Source organism: Mesoplodon densirostris, chromosome 12 (genome assembly GCF_025265405.1).
Source record: "Mesoplodon densirostris isolate mMesDen1 chromosome 12, mMesDen1 primary haplotype, whole genome shotgun sequence".
Taxonomy (NCBI): Eukaryota; Metazoa; Chordata; class Mammalia; order Artiodactyla; family Ziphiidae; genus Mesoplodon; species Mesoplodon densirostris.
The window spans coordinates 84,139,439-84,163,749 of record NC_082672.1 but is presented as its reverse complement, the minus strand read 5'-3'; the positions used below and the strand labels follow the sequence as shown (position 1 = coordinate 84,163,749).

The following is a 24,311-nucleotide window of genomic DNA, read 5'->3' as shown; positions in this document are numbered from 1 at the left end:
TAACTGCTACATCACCTAAAGCCACAGGTTCCCAACCCATTCACCCATGGCTGCAATTTCTATCCATCCCCTGCCCTACCCTCTTAAAGCTATCTTCCATATTAAACCCAGAGGTAAGTACAGACCTGATATCCAACTTTCTACTTAACGCCCTTCGATCAGCTCCTTACTCACCACAGAAGTAAGACCAAACTCTCTAGCCTCACCTCCCACCCCTTCCTGTCCTACCATTTAGGCTATTTCCTGCCTTTCTTTGTTCATCTTTTTGCATCTACCAGGAATACCTCTGCATGTTTCTCCTTCTAGTTATAGTTAACACTTGAAAATCCTTCAGGATTCTGACCAAGCATCAACTGTTCCAGTGAAGTTTTTCCAAAATCACTAGCACCCTATGCATCTCTCTCACTTATCATTTGACATATCAGTCAGACTGCGTGTGTGTGTGTGTGTGTGTGTGTGTTTCCCACCAATCACCAATTTAAGTTACTCAGAAGCAGGAACTGTGTCTCATTTATCTTTTTAACTCTGGCACAATGCCTGGTACCCAATGGGTAAGGAATAAATATTTGTTGAACTGAATTAAGGAAGACAAGTAGGGGTCCTTTATTAATTCAGTGGTCAAACTTTTTTTTACAAATAAGTCAAAGGTAACACTAAAGCTAGCATTACAGAACTATTATAAACTTCTTATTGAGTTTAAGGGGTTTAGCATCTATCCTTTTACCTATCCCATTATGTACCTCCTCCTATAGTGTTATAAACTCAGCAGTAAATCTCAATACAGATCTACTTAGTACGAAAGTCATTCTATCATATTACACTGAATTTAATGTAAGTTACATGCAACTAGACATCAAAATCCACTGAAATAAGTTTTAGAATAGAAGGCAACTCAATTTGCAAAAATTGTATGAAATTTCTTTTCATCCAACCTACCCGAAAATTATCTGGGGAGCTCAAATGAAGTGTTTCCCTAGTATCTTCAGAAGCACCGGCACACAACCTATAAAAGATATGATAATTCCTTTCCTCTTTGCCTTGAACACAGATCCTAGATTTCTCTAGAAGATAATGTGAAACAAATCCTCCAACAACTGAACTCTAAAAAACAAAACAGAGAAATTACGTTTTTGCATTTCAAGTCTTAAAGTATAACCTATCAATGTTAAATTATCTTTTCTAATAATCAGTTGTCCATCAAAGAGGTTGTAATTTATGAAATAAAGGGGAAAAAACAGATAACTAAATGTAAGTTTATAGTATTTATAGAGATCACAGTGAACGTATATATTATCCTAACTGTTTAAAAGTAAAAGAGGAAAATTTAAATATATTTGCCATGAGTTCAAGTGCAGCACCAATATTCTATCAAGACCCTGTATTTCCAAAAACACTCCCCAAATATATTACCCGGAAACTCACTCTCACTTACCTTTTCATTGAAATGTATTTCTACAAATTTCCCAAATCGACTGCTATTATTGTTGCGAACAGTCTTTGCATTTCCAAAGGCTTCTAAGAGTGGGTTAGCTATTGAAAAAGAAATGAAAATACGCCATCAGAAAGTTAGCATGAAAGAAAATTACAAAGCAATATGCATAGTATGTTTCATTTATTAATAAACATAAATAACTAGAAAAATATTCTCAGAAACATTAACATGAATGAATTCACTTGTAATGTCAAATCCCACAAATATTTATTGACTCCCACTATGTTCGGGCCTTATTAAAGTGCAAGAGATGGAAAAGTTACTCAAAATTTATTTTAAAAAAAAAAGTAAGTGTTATGAGAAAGAATAAATTTTGAAAAGTCACTAGGTTACAAAATTTATAACTCAACCTTAAAAATTACTCCCTAAAAATTTTATGGTTTTCACATCAGCCCTACAAGAGCAGTGATGATAGTAAAGAAAACAGCAAGCTTTCTGTGACGAAATACAGGCAAGAAGTTCTTAGTTGACTTACATTTTAAAATATATATTAATAAAACCTACAGATTTAACATTTTTACATGCACATCCAACAAAATCTAACAAATGAGCGTTTACAGAATTACCTACGAAAGCTTCTCAGAACAATAGTTCTTGAAATCCCAATGAACAAATGTAAAATTTTAACTGTCTTCATTTTATAATTTCACACATTCTTTCTTTCTTTCCCCCCCCCACCCTCTCTCTCTACCTGACTGGAAAAGAGCTCCTAGAGTCTATTCTGGTACTCACCAGTCTTAACTATAAGCATACCAGATTAGTGTCAATCTTACTCACATATTCCTTCAATAACCTCATAAATTGCTTCATATGTTTACTGCTAGAGTATCTCTTATGAAATCTTTTAAAGTCCATTTCTCTTATTCTATCCACAGTAGAAAGCTTAACTAGTCACAAAACCCTTTTAAAGATCACTCCCAGGTTGTTTCACTTGCTAAAATAAAAAAGTATTAAAACTAAAAGAAACATTAGCATGTATTCCCACCTAAAGATTTCTATGGCCCTGCCAGTTAACATAAACTATTCTCCAGTAAGGGGCTGTAGAGACATTTGGAATAACACTTTCCAACTGTCCTCAACTACAGCACGTTACACATTGCACAGTACGTTCTCATGGAAGAAACCAGGCTTATCTGGTTTCAAAGCAAATCTGTACCTCAAGTAAACAAGTCCGAATATTAATTAGTATTTTATTAAATTAACCCATTATTTGTTTTTTATTTATTTATTCAATTTTAAAGGGCAATTCCCTCACTAAAGGCACTTTACTGTGACTCTACCTAGGTGTGTGTCACAGTACCACAGTGAGAACTGTAGATAAAAATTAGAAAATTATTTATATCAAAAAATATGAAAAACCTTATGGATGCAAACTTTAAAAATGTTTATTAGACTCAAATTTATATTCATCTACATGCATATTTTACATAATTGTTAAAAAAAAGTATGTAACATTTGCCTGCCATGATATAGAGAAATGCATGAACATAAAAGGCCCCTGATAAATTTTTTTTTTTTTTTTTTTTTTTTTTGCGGTATGCGGGCCTCTCACTGTCGCGGCCTCCCCCGTTGCGGAGCACAGGCTCCGGACGCGCAGGCTCCGGACGCGCAGGCTCAGCGGCCATGGCTCACGGGCCCAGCCGCTCCGCGGCATGTGGGATCCTCCCAGACCGGGGCACGAACCCGTATCCCCTGCATCGGCAGGCGGACTCTCAACCACTTGCGCCACCAGGGAGGCCCCCCTGATAAATTTTTGTTCAACTGGAATTTTTCTTTAAAATGTCAAGAATAGGGCTTCCCTGGTGGCGCAGTGGTTGAGAGTCCGCCTGCCGATGCAGGGGACACGGGTTCGTGCCCCGGTCTGGGAAGATCCCACATGCCGCGGAGCGGCTGGGCCCGTGAGCCATGGCCGCTGAGCCTGTGAGTCCGGAGCCTGTGCTCCACAATGGGAGAGGCCACAACAGTGAGAGGCCCGCGTACCGCAAAAAAAAAAAAATGTCAAGAATATTAAAATATGCACTTAGTAGGGCATATAGTTAAGATGCCTGGGTTTATGTCCCATTTCCACAACTAATGAGCTTATTTACTCTTCAGAAAGTTACTAAAACTCTTTCTCCCTTAGCTTCTCATCTGTGAAGCAGGGATAAAATAGTACTTACCTCATATTCTATGGAGATTTAAGTTAGGTAACAGATTTTAAGCAAATCAGACAACACCTAACACATCCCACACATGTCAGTATCATCATCATTATTAAATACTTACTGAAGGGGTGAGAAGAGTGTCCAAAGAGGCCTGAAACACCTCAGAGAACTAAAAGGAGGCCAGTGTGACTAAAGCATAAGGCTGCAGAGGAACAACGACTCAAACAGACCAGAGGAGGTGGGGCAGGCCACACAGAGCACTGGAAGTGATGATATGAATTGGAGGTTTTAGCTTGAGAGAAATATGAAGCCAATAAAGGGCTCAGGGCAAAAGAGGTCATTCCAACTTCCACACAGAGAATAGGTTAAAGGGCAGCAAGACCATAAGAGGGGAGACCAGACAGGAACCTGTGCTGCAGGAGGCTGCTGGAGACTCAGCGTGATGGCAGCGGAGACCAAACAGGATCCGAGAAGTCTCTAAGCGGTGAGCAAGCACTGACAGCCCGGGGAAGTCAACTTACAGACTCCTGCTTTCCAAGTGTATGTATGCTTTCATTAAAACGATTTCCCCCCGCACCTCATTTCCAAATAACCGTCTCCCTTTCTCCTTTACAAAAACAAGGTCAACAAAATAAACAGGAGGCAGGAGGGCTTCCTATATTCCTCTCATTCATCCGACAGACATTTAGGAAGCATATACTATGTATCAGGCACTATTCCAGGAGTTTGGAATATATAAAATCCCTGCCCTCTTAGCACGGACATGGGGTTGGGAGGTGGCGGGGAGGAGGACAACAGACAATAAGTAAATGAGAAGATAACATCTGAGCAAAGAGTTGTAGGAGATGGCAGAGTCTTTTGGATCTGTTGGAGAACACACCAGACCACTTAGAGGATTCTTCTAAGTTAATTTCAGTACATATCTAACAATGGAAAATAAGAATTTAAAAAATTAACAATACCTTCGACAATTCTATCATCAATGTCTTGACCGGTTCCATACGATTCAGTCAGATATCTGTTTAAAATACAGAATGAAAAAAATGCTGGATGAGAATGATATTGCATGCATTATCTTTCTAATTTGAATATTATTTAATACATCTAAAATTTAAACCTGGATCATGCACTGGAATGGCTTATTTAAAAATTACAAATTTATATTTAGATGCAACTACTATTCTGTTATAGCTTTTAAACATTTAAAATTCTATTTGGATGGCCTTTAACATCTAAATCAGCATTATTTTCAAAACTTTTGGGGAATATTCTGATTTTAACCAACTGTTTACTTGTAAATATGCCACACATTGCACACAGAAATATTCACCTTTGACACTGGGAGGAGGGCTGGGGGGAGGTAGACATAAGAAGGCCAGTCATCATAAACTTAAGGTAAAAAATGGTTTCAATTGAGAGTCCGCCTGCCAACGCAGGGGACACGGGTTCGTGCCCCGGTCCAGGAAGATCCCACATGCTGCGGAGCAGCTGGGCCTGTGAGCCATGGCCGCTGAGCCTGTGCGTCCGGAGCCTGTGCTCCGCAGCGGGAGAGGGCACGGCGGTGAGAGGCCCACGTACCGCAAAAAAAAAAAAAAAAAAAAAAAAAAAAAAAAAAGGCTTCAACCACTCTAATGGCAGAACTATTGAAAAAAGAACGTAAAGGCTGGATTTTGAAGGAACATTCCAAGATTTCCCTTTGCCTAACCAGCACTGGTCTTCTCCAGGATCCTCATGAGAATAGCATACCAGAGCTAGATTTCAACAATCTGCAGCTTAGCTTCCACATGTCTGTTTTTGTAAAAGGGATAGAACCCACCATTTCAAACTATGTCATAAAGCGTGCAAGAGTATTCAGAGTCAACGGGTTCAAATCTCAAGGGGATCGTTGTAACTCTTTGCTCATAACATGTTCATGGCAACACTATTCACAAGAGCCAAGAGATGGAAGCAACCCAAGTGCCCAAGTGCCCACTGAGGAATGAATGGGTAAGCGAAATGTGATACATAACACATGAGGGAATATTACTCAGCCTTAAAAAAAGGAGGAAAATTCTGACACATGTCACAACATGGATGAACCTCGAGGACAACGTGCTATGGGGGATAAGCCAACCACAGAAAAACAAAAAGTATATGATCCACTTATATATAGAAGGTATCTAGAGTAGTCAAAATCATAGAGGCAGGAAGTAGAACGGTGGTTGCCAGGGGGTGGGGTCAGGGGAAACGGGGAGTTGTTTAACGGGTACAGAGTTTTAGTTTCATAAGGTGAAAGGTTCTGGAGACTGGCTGAACAACAATGTGAATATACTTAGCACTACTGAACTGTACACTTAGAAGTGGTTAAGATGGTAAATTTTATGTTATATATATTTTTTACCACAATTAAGAAAAATCAACCTGCTCAAAATATTCGAGGTCAGCTAAACACTCCTCACCTTAGAACAAATTTTGTGTTTTCCGTTTTGCCAGCTCCTGATTCTCCAGATACAATGACAGACTGACTCATCTTGAGCACCTTCATGTCTCGAAAAGCCTTATCAGCTGGGGTCAAAATAATACATTAACGATGAACAGTGTATTAAATACAAAATTTTCCAAATGATAGAAAGTCCATTTACTATCAAAAAGCACTTGCTCCTAAAGAAATTATAATGTGTGTTTACAGTTACCAAAATTTTTAAATAAAATCATTGAAAAGTGTTCAAAACATCTCTAAAGGTATATACGTTAAATGTTCTCTCTAGTTATCCTGACAGCTAAGTAATATGAAATCAAATAAACAACTCTTATGTTTGTACTAGAATGTCTCCATATTATGAGCTGTGGCTCAGCTTTTCCTAATACTAGAGCAGACCTGCAGAGAGATGAAAAACGCTCACTATGCATAACTAATGACATCCCCGGAGAAAAAAGCAAGAAGTAACGAGCTACCAATTAAGAAATCTGGCAGCCAAAATTTCTGCTGGAGAAAAAAAAATACATAACTGCACAATAAATCTGTGGGGTTTTTTCTGTAATACTACTATTAAATTTAAACATCGTGTAGAATTTTTCAGCATTTCAAAAATAGGCAAAATTAACTGCTTTAAATTTTTTAGATTTGTGATTATTTATATATACAATTTTTAACTATCTTCATTACACTCCAACAATTTAGAGTATAAAATGTCTTTAAGACTCCCCGGACAAGATGATCACAATTCAATTCTATTAAAGTGGGCTCAAATTAAAACAATCTTGATTAAAAATTAGGTCCTGACAAACTTAGCCCTATAAGGCAACTATTTCTCACCGCAGGCATGTGCTACCCATACCAGCGAAGAAAGCTCTACTAATGGCTTTTACTCTAAGGGCCAAATGCAAACTACACACAAGAGTATTCACACAACCCTTTGACCAATTTATCAGCAATCTGTTCCACTCACTTTTGTGGAATCCTTGTAAAAACTTTTTTAGCAGTAAACAACTAAACATAAAAGCCGGTTTATTTACATTTTAAGCACATAACCTGCTCACATTGAGGTTCTAAGGATGTTGCACCATTTAGCCAGCTGACAGAACACATACCCATGCCCATCAGAGCGTCACAGAACCAGAAGTCAATGTGCAGCTGCACTGGACTTGGTGTACACATTCAAGCTTGCCTAGTAGCACACAGTACAGGGTCAGCCAAATCTAGAGGTGAAGCCCCGTTAGGCCACAATACAGGTACAAAGAGAAAGCCCAAAGAGAAACTAACTGCACTAAGAACCAGAACCAGAACGTGTCACCATTTAACTGCCAGCTATGTCTGAATCCCAAGGCTTAGCTAACATCTCTGTACCTGCAGTCAGCAGCTAGGGGGGACGCCTGTCAAATAACTCCCTCTCTGCTCCCCAGAGCTAAAGTGCTTTGAGATGAGAGAGTGCCTGAGAAAGACAAAGACAGATGTTGCTGCCTTCCCATGTGGGTTCCCCAGAGATGTGAAGCATGTATCACTGTCGATCCTTTACATCTGACAGAGCCCTGATGCGGGGCGAAGCATGGAAGACGTCTGCTCCCACAGCTCCTTTCCAGCCCAGGGAACGCGCTCACTAGTGATGACCTGGGTCATCAGGAGGCAGACAGCCCAGGCCTCCTTCCTAGTTGTGGAAGGAGGACACTTTTAAGGTGGAGTCAGAAGAAAACAATAGGTCAGCTTTTATTATGACCTACTTTCAACTGGGTGGACACGCTTAAGATGACACGGGCCTTTAACAAAGGTAATGAGGTACAACCGCCCCATGAGCTGGCCGCAAAAGTATCTTCCCCACCCTGTGTGAATACATGCTCCTGACATGGTGATACATTCAGAATGCACACAAGCCCTCCAAAATACGTATTCGATTCATGGTATCTCTGATTAATCCAAAAGAAAAACTGAGTAAATCTGTACAGTTTAAAGAAAAATAAATATTAAGATACAATTAAGTTACTTACCAATTGCGAAGACATGAGGTGGCATCGTCCCCAGAGATTTTCCTTGGTACGACTTTATGGTTTCCGAAGAATATATTTTAGGTATGTCAAAGTAGGGGTTCACTGCTATCAGAATGTTGGCCACATATGTCTAAGTGGGAAAGACATAAACATAAAATTTTCCAACTACTGTTTTCATTTAAAACCAAACAAGGGTCACAGGAGAAAGAACACACAGCAAATAGACACCCCCAGTTCTCTCTATAAGTAGAACTCCTAAATCTGCATTTCTAGACCTAAATATTCCCTGATCTCTATAGGACCCATATTTCTCTAACTCTTAATAAATATTTACATTTTCTTAACCCATAGCCATCTAAAACTCAGCACATCCAAAATCAAAATCATCTCTCTTGACCTCCCTTTGCCTCAAAGGAAACATGCTCCTCCCGCATCCCCCCTCCCAGGTTCACCACCACCAGGTCTGCGTGGGCAGAGCTGAGTCTACACCTCTATCTCAGACACCTCCTGTCGACTCCACTTATGACATCTACTCTATGCCTACAGCCTGAGTTTTGTTTATTTGTATTCCTCGCCTAGACTTTCCTCACCCTGCTACTAAACAGCTTAACATAGCTCACAGGACCCTCTAGGCCCTGAAGACTTTAACATAGCTCACGGGACCCTCTAGGCCAATGCCCAACACTGAAAGCCAAGGACTGGTTTAGCTCGGTGGTGACCACTTGGCCCCAGATTTTTGCAAAACAGCATATGCGCTAACCATTGCCTAGAATACTGACGGGCTAAATGTTTAATGAGCAAGTGAAGCTTGCTTTTAAATCTGAAATTTCACTGTGGCTTCAAAAGACCAGAAGAATGCCACCAACAGGATTTATAAAATTCCTCGTGTGCAGAAAGAGAGTTGTGGTTTAGCAATTAGTTGTGGTTTACTGGCCAAACTAGGGCACACAAGACCATGTTTTTCTCTTTTCTGCTTCTAGTTGTGGAAGGGAAATGATGCAGAAACCCCGAACTCTCAGCCTACGCATCTAAAATTCCGTGAAAAGGGCTTCCCTGGTGGCGCAGTGGATGAGAGTCCGCCTGCCGATGCAGGGGACGCAGGTTCGTGCCCCAGTCTGGGAGGATCCCGCGTGCCGCGGAGGGGTTGGGCCCGTGAGCCATGGCCGCTGGGCCTGCGCGTCCGGAGCCTGTGCTCCGCAACGGGAGAGGCCACAACAGTGAGAGGCCCGCGTACCGCAAAATAAAATAAAATAAAATAAAATAAAATAAAATTCCGTGAATGTTCCCAAAGATGTTCCCTGGAGTTGGGTAAAAAATAAGAAATTTCCGGGCTTCCCTCGTGGCGCAGTGGTTGAGAGTCCGCCTGCCGATGCAGGGGACAGGGGTTCGTGCCCTGGTCCGGGAGGATCCCACATGCCGCGGAGCGGCTGGGCCCGTGAGCCATGGCCGCTGAGCCTGTGCGTCCGGAGCCTGTGCTCCGCAACGGGAGAGGCCACAACCGTGAGAGGCACGCGTACCGCAAAAAAAAAAAAAAGAAATTCCCGATAATAATGTTTCTATGGGAAACAAAAGGAAAGTAATAGAGACTTTAGTAACCAAGGGAAATGTTAAATGTGAGCTAGCTACTGTTCTACTCAAATCTAAGGGAGAATGGTGGCAATTCTGGTTGGTTGAGACGTATAAAAATATCCAATTTAAACTATTCTGAACTGCTCCCCTCTCTTACATATATTATGATAATAATAACTCTATTTGTGTATTGCTGATATTTAATGGTTTTATAACTAAAAGGCATAACTGGCTAGGCAAAAACCCACCAGTCATGGCTTTCATTAACTTTGAAAATACTGGTTTTCCAAAGAGGAGCTGACGATGCTAAACAGCCACTATCTAACACAGAGGTCATATGCCCAACTGCATACACATCTTAGGAAAAGAAGGCAATAACAGCTAGGAATAACCTTAAAATTCTCCAGAGTGATGCAGACATTATACATGAGAAACAAAAACTTAAATTTCACAAATTATGATTAGGTAATTATTTCTATCAAGCATGTGATTTAGCAAAGACTTGTAGGTCAACTAAACATAATGTGAAAAAAAGACAACTAATTTTTTTGAAAGTACAATGAATTCTGCACGTAAACCTTCAGCTATCAATGATCACAGCCAGCAAATGTAGCACCACTGCAGCACAGGAAGCTTTAAAAAACCAACGAAAATCCCATGGGTGTGAAGCTTTCCTATAAACATCCTAAATAAAAACAAAGTATCTCAATTTCTTTGAATAAGATCATTCTGTAAAGGTAATTTAAAATTTGTAAACGTCAAGAAAATGATATTAAAACAATTAAAACTTGCTCAAATAAATAAGACTGTTTCACTACCACCAAGTGATATTAGACATGTAAAGAAAAAACAGCGGCCAGTTCTTCTTGAAAGATGGTTACATCTAAATCAACTTTTACTGACTTATTACAAGTTAAGCTGCTTTAACAAACAAATTTTAAAAATTTGTATTATTTTAGTATCTAAAACAACATTTAGCACACATTAGATACTCAATATTAATATGCTGATTAAGTGAATTTTGCTTCTAAATATATTTTTAAATAAGAATAGCCATATATATATGTGTGTGTGTATATATATATATATATATATATATATATATATATTAACCGAAATACACTATTTAGTTGATTTTGAGAAAAATCAAGGAGGAAAGTAAAGACTTAATAACTATGTATAACCGAAAAACAGCAAGTAAACTCTTTTGGAAAAGACTAGATTAGCTCTATTTCCCAGCTGTCATTACTTGGACAGATGGCAAAGACTAAAGGTAATTTAGTCAGAATTAAGTAAGTACAATTAGGCAAATTGATAGTGATATAAAAGATTAAGAATGTCATTCGATCTAGGAAGTGTCAAAGAAGCCATGTGTCTTCTTCGTTCAAAAATAATGAAGAGTCCCATCTTTATAACAGGAGGGCTACAGTGCGGTAATTTACCTCCAGCCAACAAAGGGATATACAGAACTCATACGTGCCCAGTGAATCATTATAATTAAAACAGACTAGTTAAGTATCCATCTGAATGATGTGGTACAAACACTATTTCCATTAAAAGCACTGTCTTTCATTTTTAAGTATCCTGGGTTTTTAGGGTAAGTTATCTATTTGGAATGAAATATTGCAACTATTCAGGCTCAATGATCAGCACTTCAGTGTTCTCGGTATTTCCTCACGTACTGCCTTCTATTCTAATTCACATCGTTTTGTCTTCCAAGTTTTTAATTTCAATACTTATGCCTTATAGTCTGCCTTAAACGTTTTGCAGAACAATGTGGAAACTGCATCAATTAAACAGATCTACAGATATATGCCAAAAGTTAAAACATCAAAACTCAAAATAATTAGTGTTTTTTTAAAATATCCAAATTGGATAGTTTTAAGTCTGAATGATATTAGATGATGCTCTGCATTCATTATTTCATTCTGCAAATATTTATTAATATTTGTACCATGTGTGGTCTAAGCCCTGGTGTTAGAGCAATAAATCAGAAAAGAATCCTTATCCTCATGGAGCTCACACTCCGTTCAGTAGGCTCAGATCAAGTATGATTTCCTGTTAGAAAGTTTCAAGCTCAACAAAATCAAACAGTAGCACGTAAAATAATTATTCCTACAAAAACTTAACCTACAGGTAAAATACTTACGTAAATTCTGTCTTTACTGTATCGAACTTTGATATTATGCAGCAGTGTGGCTTCATTCAAATACATTAATGAACCTGAGATGGAAGATTTGTAAATCATTAGTTATTTGAAGAAAGAAAGTAAAATAAAACCATGCCATCTTAATCTGAATTACTCTGATCCAAAGCTAAAATTCACCTGTTACGTCAGATTTAATTCCATCTTTTTCCTGGTACTTATAAACCCCAGAGGCTGATGTAAAATGGATCTAGTTTACATATGTGTTACAGTGATATTTTTAAACAATGAATTTCCGGTGAGGTGAGTGCCTCTAGTTAGTACCAGGTGAGTACAAAAAACCGAGTACAATTCAAGTGGAAAAAAAGAAGGACTTTAGATGGTGCTGATTTTAATACATTTTAACACAAAAAAGATTAGTAGGCAACACTAATCCCATCTGATGCTCAGAATTTTACAGGAAAAACACAAAAGATAAAATTTTAGAACGGGAAGGGATCGTGTCATTCAGGCTGTGCCTCATAAGTGACAGACTAAACAAGAATCCTGAAGAAATCTATACGGCTTAAACCAGGATATGCAGCTAACTAACAGCAGCATCAGGGTAGAAATCTTGTTTTCCTAACGTCTGTTCTCCTAACGCTCTGACACATCCTGTTCTCCCAGCCTGATCTACTGCCCCGGCCCTCAGTCAGTCCCCTGAGCTCCATTTCCACGTTTCCACCACGCACTTGAGCAGACAAGCCCACTCTTCCCCCAACCACTCTGTTTCCGTTATCAGCACCACCATTTCTCACTCATCTATTCTGCAAGCCTTAGTCAATACTAGGACCATCCTCTCTCCCCCCTCCTTGTTCTAAGCCCATTTCCAAGTCTTTATACACGTAATAAAGTATAGCACGGCACCAGCTTCATGGTAGGCACTCAGAATTAGCACAATCTGAGTCTCTGAAGTGTCTCCCCTTTCTTTCCATTTCCACAGCCCCAAGCCCAGTTTAGGCGTCGTCACCTCTTCTGTAATCACAGCAGCCTCTCACTTGTCTACCGCCGCAGTCTCTCTCCTCTCTAACCCAGAATGCTCAGTGCATTAATCTAACCACACTAGAGCCCTGACTAAATCTCTCTCTTCCTCAAAACTCATCAGTGGGTCTCCGTCAACTACCAAATTCATGTTCAAGTCTGATATTCAAGCCCCTTAGTAAACCTGCATTCAACTGACCTTTCCATATAATTTTCCATAACTCCCTTTAATATGGTCTAACCTGCAGGCAGACTAAACCATCTACCAAACTCAACTATCATGCATGCACTGGGCTGCACCTCTCTATTTCTAGGTATCAAAAATCTACCTATCCTTTAAGGTCAGTTCAAAGACTGTCCCTCAAATGACACCTCCCCATTCTCACTACCCCACCACCACTAGGACTACTTGCGCCTGTGTACTTGCGTTATGGTGCGCACCACAGAATGCCAGTCTTGTGATGACAATTTTGTATATCTGGTTTTGGCTTCTATACCAGATCGCTAAGGGCAGGGCCCTGCCTGATTCATTTGCTTGTTTGCTTGATCCCTCACTGAAGCTGTATATATGCCTACACTGTATGTATATATAACCTACAATTCAACACCCGACCAATTCTGTCGAACAAGAGCCCGCTGCTCTACCTGTCTCAACAGACTGCCCATGCTTCTACACTCACACGATGCAGCCAGGTCACACTGCAAGGACACAGGCCTCACTGTTTTCTAATGCCACTTACAGCAGAAAAATACAGAGTAAGAAGTGGGTGGAGGCCCCTAACAGTTGAACGGCAGCCCTCCTTTCAGTTGAGGAAAGATGTAGAGAAGGCAGGCAGCAGAGGGTGTCTCGTGTGGGTTCGGTCCCCTACTTTCTATACCTCTGCACTTCTTCCACCCCCGTCCCCAGGAGCTTGATCTACACGCTGCCTTACAACATCAAACCACTCGCCCATGGCTCAGCTTCCTCTGAAACTGCCTGGCTGCATGATGCTCTCTCTGCAACTCTCTCTGCTTCCTGTAAGTAAGAATGCCTGATCCCACAATACGGCTCCCCCAGAAAAGCTAATCATATAAACCTACACGGCATGTGGATGGCTGCTTGCCCTTCTTTCTTTACGTCCTCCCATACTGACCACCAGCCTTCTCAGGGATATCTGGTAATTCAACTAAATAAATCCCTCACTGTTGTCCATCGACACATGAATGGATAAAGATGTGGCACATATATACAATGGAATATGACTCAGTCATAAAAGGAAACCAAATTGAGTTATTTGTAGTGAGGTGGATGGACCTAGAGTCTGTCATACAGAGTGAAGTAAGTCAGAAAGAGAAAAACAAATACCGTATGCTAACACATATATATGGAATCTAAAAAAAAATGGTTCTTAAGAACCTAGGGGCGGGACAGGAATAAAGATGCAGATGTAGAGAATGGACTTGAGGACACGGGGAGGGGGAAGCGTAAGCTGGGACGAAGTGAGAGAGTGGCATGGACATATATACACTACCAAACGTAAAATAGATAGCTAGTGGGAAGCAGCCGCATAGCACAGGAAGATCAGCTCGGTGCTTTGTGACCACCTAGAGGGGTGGGATAGGGAGTGTGGGAGGGAGACGCAAGAGGGAGGAGATATGGGGATATATGTAAATGTATAGCTGATTCACTATGTTATAAAGCAGAAACTAACTCACTATTGTAATGCAATTATACTCCAATAAAGTTGTGAAAAAAAAATCCCTCACTGCTGAAATATCTGCCAATGACAATAAAAATTTGGACCAAGAGGGTCTTCCTCTTAAATTATGCTACTCAGACTACTCCATTTAAATAAAGACACAGAAAAGGAAAGACAGAAAGGAACATGGATGACCCTCAGCTTGCCAGAATGGGAAATGGTAAGTCTCAGTGGCCTCTGCATCCCTGAAGACACGACCTAGGGATGCTCAGAGGGTCTTGGACATCACTTCCTGCTCCACCAAATTCCCTCCTCCCCTCCTCTCCTAGTGGCCACCCCAGGACTACTTGGTTTGGCTACTGACATGCAATACTTTAGGTGAACTGTTTGCCTTTTATGCCTAATTATTCATAGATTTAACTATACACTCGATATTAAAAGTTTTTAAATAAGACATAATAAAAGAATGAACGTCTTTGTTTCTTTATAAACTCCGTAAGAAGAATTTTGGTATAATTAATATATACTGAGGACACTAAAAGTTTCTAATGAAGACTAGATATCACTCAATTCTTAAATTTAGGAATCTGACTAGGGAGTTATCTAAGCATTTAAGATTCTGCTTATTTGTTACAGTTCTGGTTCACTGAGAGAGAAAAAAAGAACCCACAAACAACTTCAACTGCAGTAGAAGTCAATCAATTCTATCGTTACATTGTTGTAGAAGTCATTCCATTACTGAAAAAGAGACTGAACCAGGCAACTTCGGGGATTCTTTCCAAAATTATAGTTTATACTCTATTATTCTCGACTTCTAACAGTGATCATTCATGAAGATTATTTTATGCCATGTAAGTAACAGTAGCTTAAAAATTAGCACCAAAAAATGCTTATTTTAATTACCAACCTCACATCCCTGAACTATTTTCCTATTCTGGCATTAATCCTCAAGAATCAAGTAAAAAGGCAAAGTTAACATACTAAACTCCACACATAAAACCCTTCACATAGAAAACCTGGAGCTAAAGCTAGGTAATCAATTTTGCTATATTATGAGGGCACTATCAGAAGTCCACTCGTGTGTCTGTTTCAACAGAACCTTTATCACATAGTTCAGGATGCTCTCCAGACATCAAGTTCTTAATCATCACGTTATTACCGCAATACAGAGAAGAGGAAAGGATTTTAGAAATATGCACGTGAGACCCAAACAAACAACGCCATGCGTCACTTGGCGGAGGACAGTGGTGTAGTGGGCAACCAAGCCTCAGGCAAAAGGACTCAACTAATAAGTGATGGAACCACTTTCGCTGGAAAACCTGCATTCTAAACTCAACAGTTAGAGCTGCATTCATGATGTGGTTTCAGAAAGGGGATATCAAGTAGGGCTGGACTACTGTGTGGTGAGGACAGGTGACATCCTCAGCAACATTCCTGCCGTCTGGCATCACCAGAGTCAACACCTGCAAGAAGCGGCAAATCTCCACTAAGACCAGGAAAACTAAACGGTTAGACACGTCCACCACCATGAAACAATCAGAGGGAGACTGCTTTAAAATATTTAAGAAATGGATTAAAAGTAATTCAACATCATTTATTATGTTTAGCTCTACGTGGATATATAAACCAGAAAACATTATTTTGAAATATGAAAAGGATTGATTCCAATTCTGAATACCCTCTCAAGTTTTAACAGAAAAGAATTTTCTCTTATTTTAGATACGATAGAGTCTCGTTCCTTTTTGTTGTTGTTCTGATTGCTGTTCAGAAAAATATTATCCCATCAGACAAGCTCTCTAGCAAGTTTGGACAGGAAGGGAGCGCCATGTTGTTTCTCACAGTCTCTTACACCTGACAACAACAGATACCATCTACTGAGAGGATGTTAGAGGTCAGGCACTGCACCAAGCATTTTAAATGTATCATCTCTAAGCATGAAACATAAAAATCATTACTCCTGTTTTCCAGACCAGAGAAGCTCAAAGGGGAGAGAGAAACTGCCTACGGGCACACAGCTTCCTAATGGCACAGTGAGAATCTGAACTCGGGGCTCCCCCATTACTCCTGTATTCCACGTCACATAGGGGGGATCTTACAGGCTTACTCAAATGCAAACTCCAGAGAAAACCAATAAGGACAAAATATATTCCTTTCTCCTACCTCTCTTATTTAATTGCAGAGTTTTTAATGCCAGATACATTGAACGAAACCCATGACGACTGGACATGATTCTTAAATATCGCCACATAAAAAATGAAACATGATTACCACTATATCTTGAAAATGTAAGAATAAACATGGCCTATTGCTCTGGATACAGTATTTTTTCACCAAAAATTCTAAGATAGTTGTAAGTCAAATTAATGTTGCACTTTAATCCAATGTTCTGAAATCAGTTTTCAATTAGTACTTATTACATAGTATTTTTTTTAATGTTTGTTTCCTTTAAAGGGTGACACTAAATGGGTCCTCCTGACTCAACTTCCAAATTATTGAACCACATATAGTGCTATAAAAATCATCTGATTCCAGATGACTCAGAGGTTCAAAAAACAAAAAAAACCCATAAAACCAAGAGATCTTTAGTTCAGGCTTCATAGTTAGTAAATGATTACCATTCCCTGTATTTACACAACTGAGATAACACTAAAAAGATACTCAGGAGACCCCTTCACCAAAGTGCAAATGTGAGCGAACAATGCATCTAGGACTGTGGGGCTCCTCCATTCACAGGAACCTTCAGGTCCAAAGGCAACATTTCTTCCGGACAAGGACAGTGTGCCCTGTAATATAATCACTCATACATTTTTTGAAGGAACAGTTTCCTTTTCTACGATGAGAACTATTTTTTAAATTGATACTTACAGTTATCTTCCACATCTTTTTTACTGTCCTCTTCTGCAGGGAACACTTGGTTTATGAGAGCCAGAAATGTCTGAAAAACAAAACAAGAGCTCATTAAACTAGAAGCTTACAAATAATAAGAAAGCTAAAGGAGCTTAACTGACTGCATACATTGAAAATAATGGCAATAATATGCTCTTCATTAAAATGTAATACAAGATCCTACTACTTAACAAGTCATTACTCAAATATATTATCCATTATTACAATGAACATGAAATCAATCATGGAAATCAATAGAACAAAAACAAAACCTGTGTTGTAACACCTAGAGTGGGACAAAACAAGAAGTATATTACGTTTACATAGGTATGCTATTTAACAACTTTTTTTAAAAATAAAAATTTTAATGTTTATGTATACAGCAATTTTATTGTTTTAAAAAAGGAAAAAAGTAACATCCAATCAATCAATCAGATATACCAACAGACCATAATTTAATTAATGCTATTGTCTGAGTAAAACACATTAGACACAAATTCCTATACAGAAATGTGTCAAAAATATAAACAGTATCCAAAACTATTAGGTCCATAACATTACAGATATCCATTAATAAGTTGGTGTTTATTATATCATTTAAATACTATGGTAGAAACTCTAGAATTAAGATAGTATCTTGTAAGAGAGAAGAAATGATCTCAAATTACATCTAAAGAGAATTAAATTTTCTCCATGCCATTCTAATAGTTACCTATACATTTCTATTTCTCAAACAATTACAATTACTCCTGTGGTTGACGTTTCCATCCACATCAAACCAATCTCTAAGGAAAACCTGTTCAGTTATTTTAGAATATTTGTTGGTCTGTATATGTATATATATGCAAGAGCATAAGACAAGGCTACTGCTATAGTTTACAGAGGAAAATCCAGGCTGCTAGCGCTACGTCAATTCAAAGTCATACCCAAATTAGAAAACTGTTATGCCCTGAAAACTCTAGAAGTTAATTAGTTGGAACCCACTACACATGTTCTTAATGTTATAAATGAGGAAAGGTTTAAAGGATCAATCACAAATTCAGAACTAATCCATAATGTACATTAAGTATATTATGGTACTATAAAACAATCCACAATTTATAACAATGATTCTACAGGAAAAACACGTTCAGAAATCACCGCTAATGTCACAGATCTACGTGCCACTTTCACAGCCTCAGCAATGGGGCGAAAGCCTCCCCAGACCCCAGGTGTTGGCTCCATAAATGGGGTGCAGGACACAGAGTTCCTAGAATGGGAAGGTTAATCATCTTGGGGCTGAAAGGCCTGTAATGAGTCTAAAAAACTGTTTCTCTCGATCCTTTTTCACCCCCCCAATGATCACCAGCCCCCATCTTCTTCTCCCCTCTACTACCTACTCAGTGAGAAGGAGGACATCTGTTTCATTAAGGCAACTGTTTTCTCTTAGAGGAAGGAGGCTTTTTCTCCTATCAAGAGATCACAGTAAACACCTACCACCCAGCCAACGCAGTGCACCCAGCTCCGTGACCACATGGACAAAGAAAACAGCGCCTGCACTTGAGACGATTACAGTCTAGCAGGGAGGGGAGAAATGTAAACGAATGTCTCCAATCGCCGTACCGGAGGCGAAGAAGGTGTACCACTCCTCAAAGCAAAGAGTAATCAGCGGTAAGCTCTACTGCCCGGGAGGAGGAGGACGCCACAGGCCATCTGTGGGAAACTTTCATAAAGGAGCTGACCTCAGTCGCTCCTGAGAGAGGAGTGAGTATTTGCTAAATAAGCACAGAGCTGCGGAGAGCGGCATTCCAGGCAAAAGGAGTACTGTGAGTGGCCACACACAGAGCCCAGCACCACCTGGCTCCCTGAGGACCTGACAGACCCTGGGAGGAAGGCTGGGAGGGGAGGAAAAGGACACATAAGGCTAAGCATAAGGGCAGAAGAGTGAGGGGGAGACTGCTGGTCGACAAAAGACAAGACGGGCAACACAGACAGGGAGAAGGAAATGTAGACCCTTAAATGCCATGTGTTTAGGGCTGTAGCCTGCAGGCCAGTCAGCTGCAAATATGCAACATGAAATCAACTGAGAGGTTCAAGATGGCATTTTTAACAGAATAAAAGATATCAGAAAATATCAGAACGCATCACAGACGGTAAGGATGTTGCATTTGAATACACACACATGATACACAGACTTGTTGACATGTAAAATCTATTTGTCGTCAGTACGCACATACACACACATGAATAATACGTAGACCTAATGCGATTTCAAATCTATTTCTTACCACGGGCCACGACTGAAAAACTTTAAAAGGCACTGCTATCAACAAAGACAGGTTCCCCACCAGAGCTCATCACTCCCTCTCCTATGCTTCTACTGTATCAGCAAACATATCTACTTGACTTGTCTGTTGCTTTACGCACTTCCTTCATTTTTAAATGCTGATGACCTCTACTGCGTGAATCTACACAAAAGACTGCTTCTCTTGTGGATCTTTTTAACCACACCGTTGTTATGACACTTTACAATTTATTAAGACCCTGATCAGAAAGTGGGGGCAGGGAGGGGATTAAGATGAAAAGAAACCCCTGAGAACTTGTTAACTTTCAAAAAGATTTTGTGAAAAGAAGCTTCAACTTTAGTTTATAAGTAATCTAGGATCCATAAAGTTTTCATGACGCCACAATTTGAATTTTAAGTGTTTTTATTGGTTCTGTGTGTGCAGCTGATCAATACTAATAAGGCACAGCTGAAAGCACAAAATACTTAAACTATAAAAAAGCATATACCCGTAAATAAGGTTTCTTCTATCCCTGAACTGAATTATTTTGTTACTTATGGATATAAGAGAATACATAGAACGAAATATAACTAGGAAATATACTTTTCATTTCATTTGGGGCTTCTGATTTACTGTGCTTATAAGATATGTTAAACAAAAATGAAAAAAGACTTTGAAAGATAATGAAAGGCTCACTAAATTTCTGTCACCCCAAAACATGCTACTTTGGCGGACTGATTATCTTGAGTTAAAGGCACTTGAGAAACAACAGCTGTAAGAAGGGCACTCTGACCCTTTTTATTCCTGAGAGCAGGAGATAAAACTCCCACGTGCAAGGTGCCCTCCCTCTACCAGGAGGAAAGAAGACATTCTTATCACCAGCGGAGGGAATGGAGACCAAGAGAAATCTGTGCAAACAAACCTTGTCTTGTCAGACTAACCCTTACCCTCCTAACCACTTCTCCACCATTTATCACCCTAGCCCAGACCCCTTTGCCTTATCAATTCTTCACAAATGTATTGTTTCTTTGTCTAAAAGATATAAAAGCTTCCTGCTCTGGTCACTTCAACTCTTCATTCTCTTGTGAAGGTGGCTATGTACATGTAAAAATCTGATAAAAGTTGTATGCTTTCCTACTGTGAATGTGTCTTATGTCAATTTAATTTTCAGGCCCAGCCAGAGACCCAAAAGGGTAGAGGAAAAATTTTCCTCCCCTACAACTTCAAATATATAAAAATAATTGAGGTGTTTTTTTTTTAATTCTTTCTTTTTTTAGAACATGTACTGCATTGTAAGTACAAATAGGTACTTGTTAATAAGAGGAAAAACTAGAAACACTTTGTCTTTTCTTTCCTGAGGGTATCTTTAATTGGCCGTCGCTAACATGGCACATTATATATTATGCATTTAGGTTCCTGGGTTGTTTACAGTAACAGAATAGTTTTCTCTGTGAACAGACCTCATGAGAGATCCACCTTGTTTTTCTAAGGTTCCCAGAAGGATGGCAGTCATATGGCACTAGTTAACCGTGGAACATAAATTATTCATGAACACTGGCAGAGTCTAAAGTAAACAGAAATGACATCAACAAATTTAATTTAGTCAGAAGTCCTGCTTAAGGGGAACATTTATTAAAGTGAAAAGTGTTAAGCTCTCCCACAAAATAGGTAGGCCCTACAGTCCCCATGAAGGCTGAAAAGACTCCAGGTCACTTTTCCCCCATACTTTCATTTTGTTATATTGTCTAGTCTATGTCTAAGCCTAAAAGGAAATAGACACCATGTGTACAAAATTAAAGTATGCTTTTATGTTTTAAAAAGTACCATTAAAACAAAAATAATAACAGACGGTTATGCTTAAGACTTAAATATATTTATTTTATTATTTATTTATTTAGAAATATTTTTATTTATATTTTATTTATTTATTTATTTATTTATATTTATTTATATCTATATTATATTATAAATATATTTATTTGATAATAAATTTAAGTAAATAAAAAAGCTTTTTAAAAAATAATTAACAGCAGATGTAAGCTATTATATAGAGAATGGATAAACAACAAGGTCCGGGATTCCCTGGTGGCCGCAGTGGTTAAGAATCCACCTGCCAATGCAGGGGACGTGGGTTCGATCCCTGGTCCGCAAAGATCCCAAATGCCACAGAGCAACTGAGCCCGTACGCCACAACTACTGAGCCTGCGCTCCAGAGCCCACGAGCCACAACTACTGAAGCCCGTGCACCTAGAGCCCGTGCTCCACACTCAACAAGAGAAGCCACCGCAATGAGAAGCCCGTGCACCACGACGAACAGTAGCCCCCGCTCGCCGCAACTAGAGAAAGCCCGCACGCAGCAACGAAGGCCCAACGCAGCCAAAAATAAAATAAACTTTAAAATAAATAAATAAATAAACAAGGTCCTACTGTACAGCACGGAGAACTATATTCAATATCCTGTGATAAACCATAATGGAAAAGAATATTAAAAAAAAGTGTGTATATGTGTATACCTGAATCACTTTGCTGTACAACAGAAATTAACACAACATTGTAAATCAACTATACTTCAATAAAAAAAGATTAAAAAAAGAATTATCCGGAAGCTAAAAAGCAAAAAGCAAAATTTCATAACATAATCCCATTCACTTTTTATATTTTTACTTGGTAACATGTTGAATACATCACAGATATATTCATAACTTTAGTTATATGGCTTAAGGAATAAAAAATGTTATTGTTTATATTTTGTTATATAGCTATTTCTTCTTACGAATATGCTAATGAAAGGCTCACTAAATTACTGTCTGATTTTACGATGGGACACCATTTTCCCCCTAGGGTATGCACTTCTGATTTAATCACACAACTCAGGAGAAGACTAGGATTCACTGACCAGAAAACTGCTTTCCCCTATACTGTGCTAAAAAAAATACCTACTTCATTGAAAAAGGGAGATACCTACAGACACAAATCAAATTTTGAAATCTTTCTGAGAAACTTCTTACCTTGCCTTTTTGGTTCAAGGGTTCAATCGTTAAGCTGTCGGGGCCAATATCCACGATATTGCCCATCTGAAACCCATCCGTAGGGTGCGGCGCCCAAACGGGCTTCCCGTCCTCCATTTCTGAAGGGAGCTATCCACTGTCTCCTGTTTCAAAGGAACGAACAAAGCAACGTGAGTCACTCTGGAGATGAAAAAAGATAACAATCTTTTTTTCAGTTAACATGTAAATCGCGATTCTTAGAAACACACGAGCACCCCTGCAGGGGTGATCCCCGCCCCCTGCCACCCCGCTGCACCCACCCCCCTGTACCGCCTGTACAGGGGGACCAAGCAGAGGCTGCTCTACCCGCCCGGAACGCCTGCTTTGCCACCGTCTTCCTTCGGTGGTGCCTGCAGTGAGAACCAGCTACACTTTGAGCAGCGCAGAAAGAGAGAGCCAACGGTCCCAGTTTTTACCTCTTGCCCACTGTAATTTATACTAGCGCTCCTTTTTACTGCCTGAAGTATTCCCGATTGCACAATAAATTAAACAGTCATCCGAAGAGGAGATGTTATTGTGTGGAGTTGGCTGAGACTTGAACAATAAGTCTATCTTAGACCTAAGGGATAAAAACGAGACACAGGAGAGGCTACTTCCTCTGGGAGACTTTCCCTGACAAGCTGAGACTACACGGATGCCCCACCCCTGTGCTCCCTAGAGGGATACCCACAGAACCACTGAACATACTGCTCCGTTGTCTTCTTACTTTTTTACTCAGGTAATAAAACTTACATACGGTGAAATGTACAAATTCTAAGGATACAAGCTGATGAGTTTCCACATGTGGACCTTCCCGTTCAACAAACACCCCAATCACCGGACAGAACATTTCCATCTCGCCAGAAAGTTCCCTTGTGCCTCCTTCTGGTCAATCCCTACCTCCAGAGGCACCCACTGTCCAGTACGCATGCTTCCGTGTATGGCTTATTTTATTCAACAAAACGTTCTCATGTTCAGCCAAGCTGCTGTGTACACTAACCTGCTGAATCACATGCCACGGTTGTCTACCTGCTGTCTTGGACATGAACGTTTATATTGTTTCCAGGTTTTGCCTACTTTGAATTCGAGGCTAGTTTTTCAAGCATTCCTAGAAAGCTGCTTTCATGCTTGGCATTCTCAGACCTAACATTTACAATTCTGTCTTTTGAGAGTATCCCAAAGGGTCCATAACACATAAAATATTTAATTTTAATGAGCTTGGATTCTGTGAGACTAACGTGTTATAATGAATCACACAGTGAGTGATCCCCGACGTCCTAGTTTCAGCACCTCAGCGGGATATAATATGTCACATATATTATATCACATATAATGTGATATAATGATTCATTTCTTCATTATATCACTAAAGGCACCAACACCATTCATTTCAAATCAAACCCAGAGCCATGCTCAATTCTTCCTTCCAAAGCTCCTTCCAAACCCCTATCACCCCCTAATCCTGTCGGCTCCACCTCCAATAGGGTATCTCAAATCCACCCACTTCTCTGGATCTGATCTGCCCTCCTGGTCAAAACCAACATGGCCTTTTACCAGGACTCCTGTAATTAACTTAGCCGCCTGCCCCTACTCTTGCCAGTATGCACAGACCACCAGAAATCCT

The 24,311-nt window shown here is 39.6% G+C and overlaps 1 protein-coding gene across 1 annotated transcript in view; it reads right to left on the bottom strand.

Annotated features, from left to right (window-relative positions):
• Positions 1-24,311, bottom strand: part of MYO6 (myosin VI) — a 151,824-nt gene that overhangs the window by 68,797 nt on the left and 58,716 nt on the right. The window contains exons 2-9 of the mRNA XM_060114874.1: positions 22,670-22,812; positions 17,377-17,446; positions 11,816-11,889; positions 8,098-8,227; positions 6,075-6,180; positions 4,599-4,654; positions 1,433-1,530; positions 937-1,101 (exon numbers count right to left, since the gene is read on the bottom strand). Coding sequence (XP_059970857.1) covers positions 937-1,101; positions 1,433-1,530; positions 4,599-4,654; positions 6,075-6,180; positions 8,098-8,227; positions 11,816-11,889; positions 17,377-17,446; positions 22,670-22,786 — 816 coding nt within the window. The 5' untranslated portion in view covers positions 22,787-22,812. The remainder of the gene's footprint in view (positions 1-936; positions 1,102-1,432; positions 1,531-4,598; positions 4,655-6,074; positions 6,181-8,097; positions 8,228-11,815; positions 11,890-17,376; positions 17,447-22,669; positions 22,813-24,311) is intronic.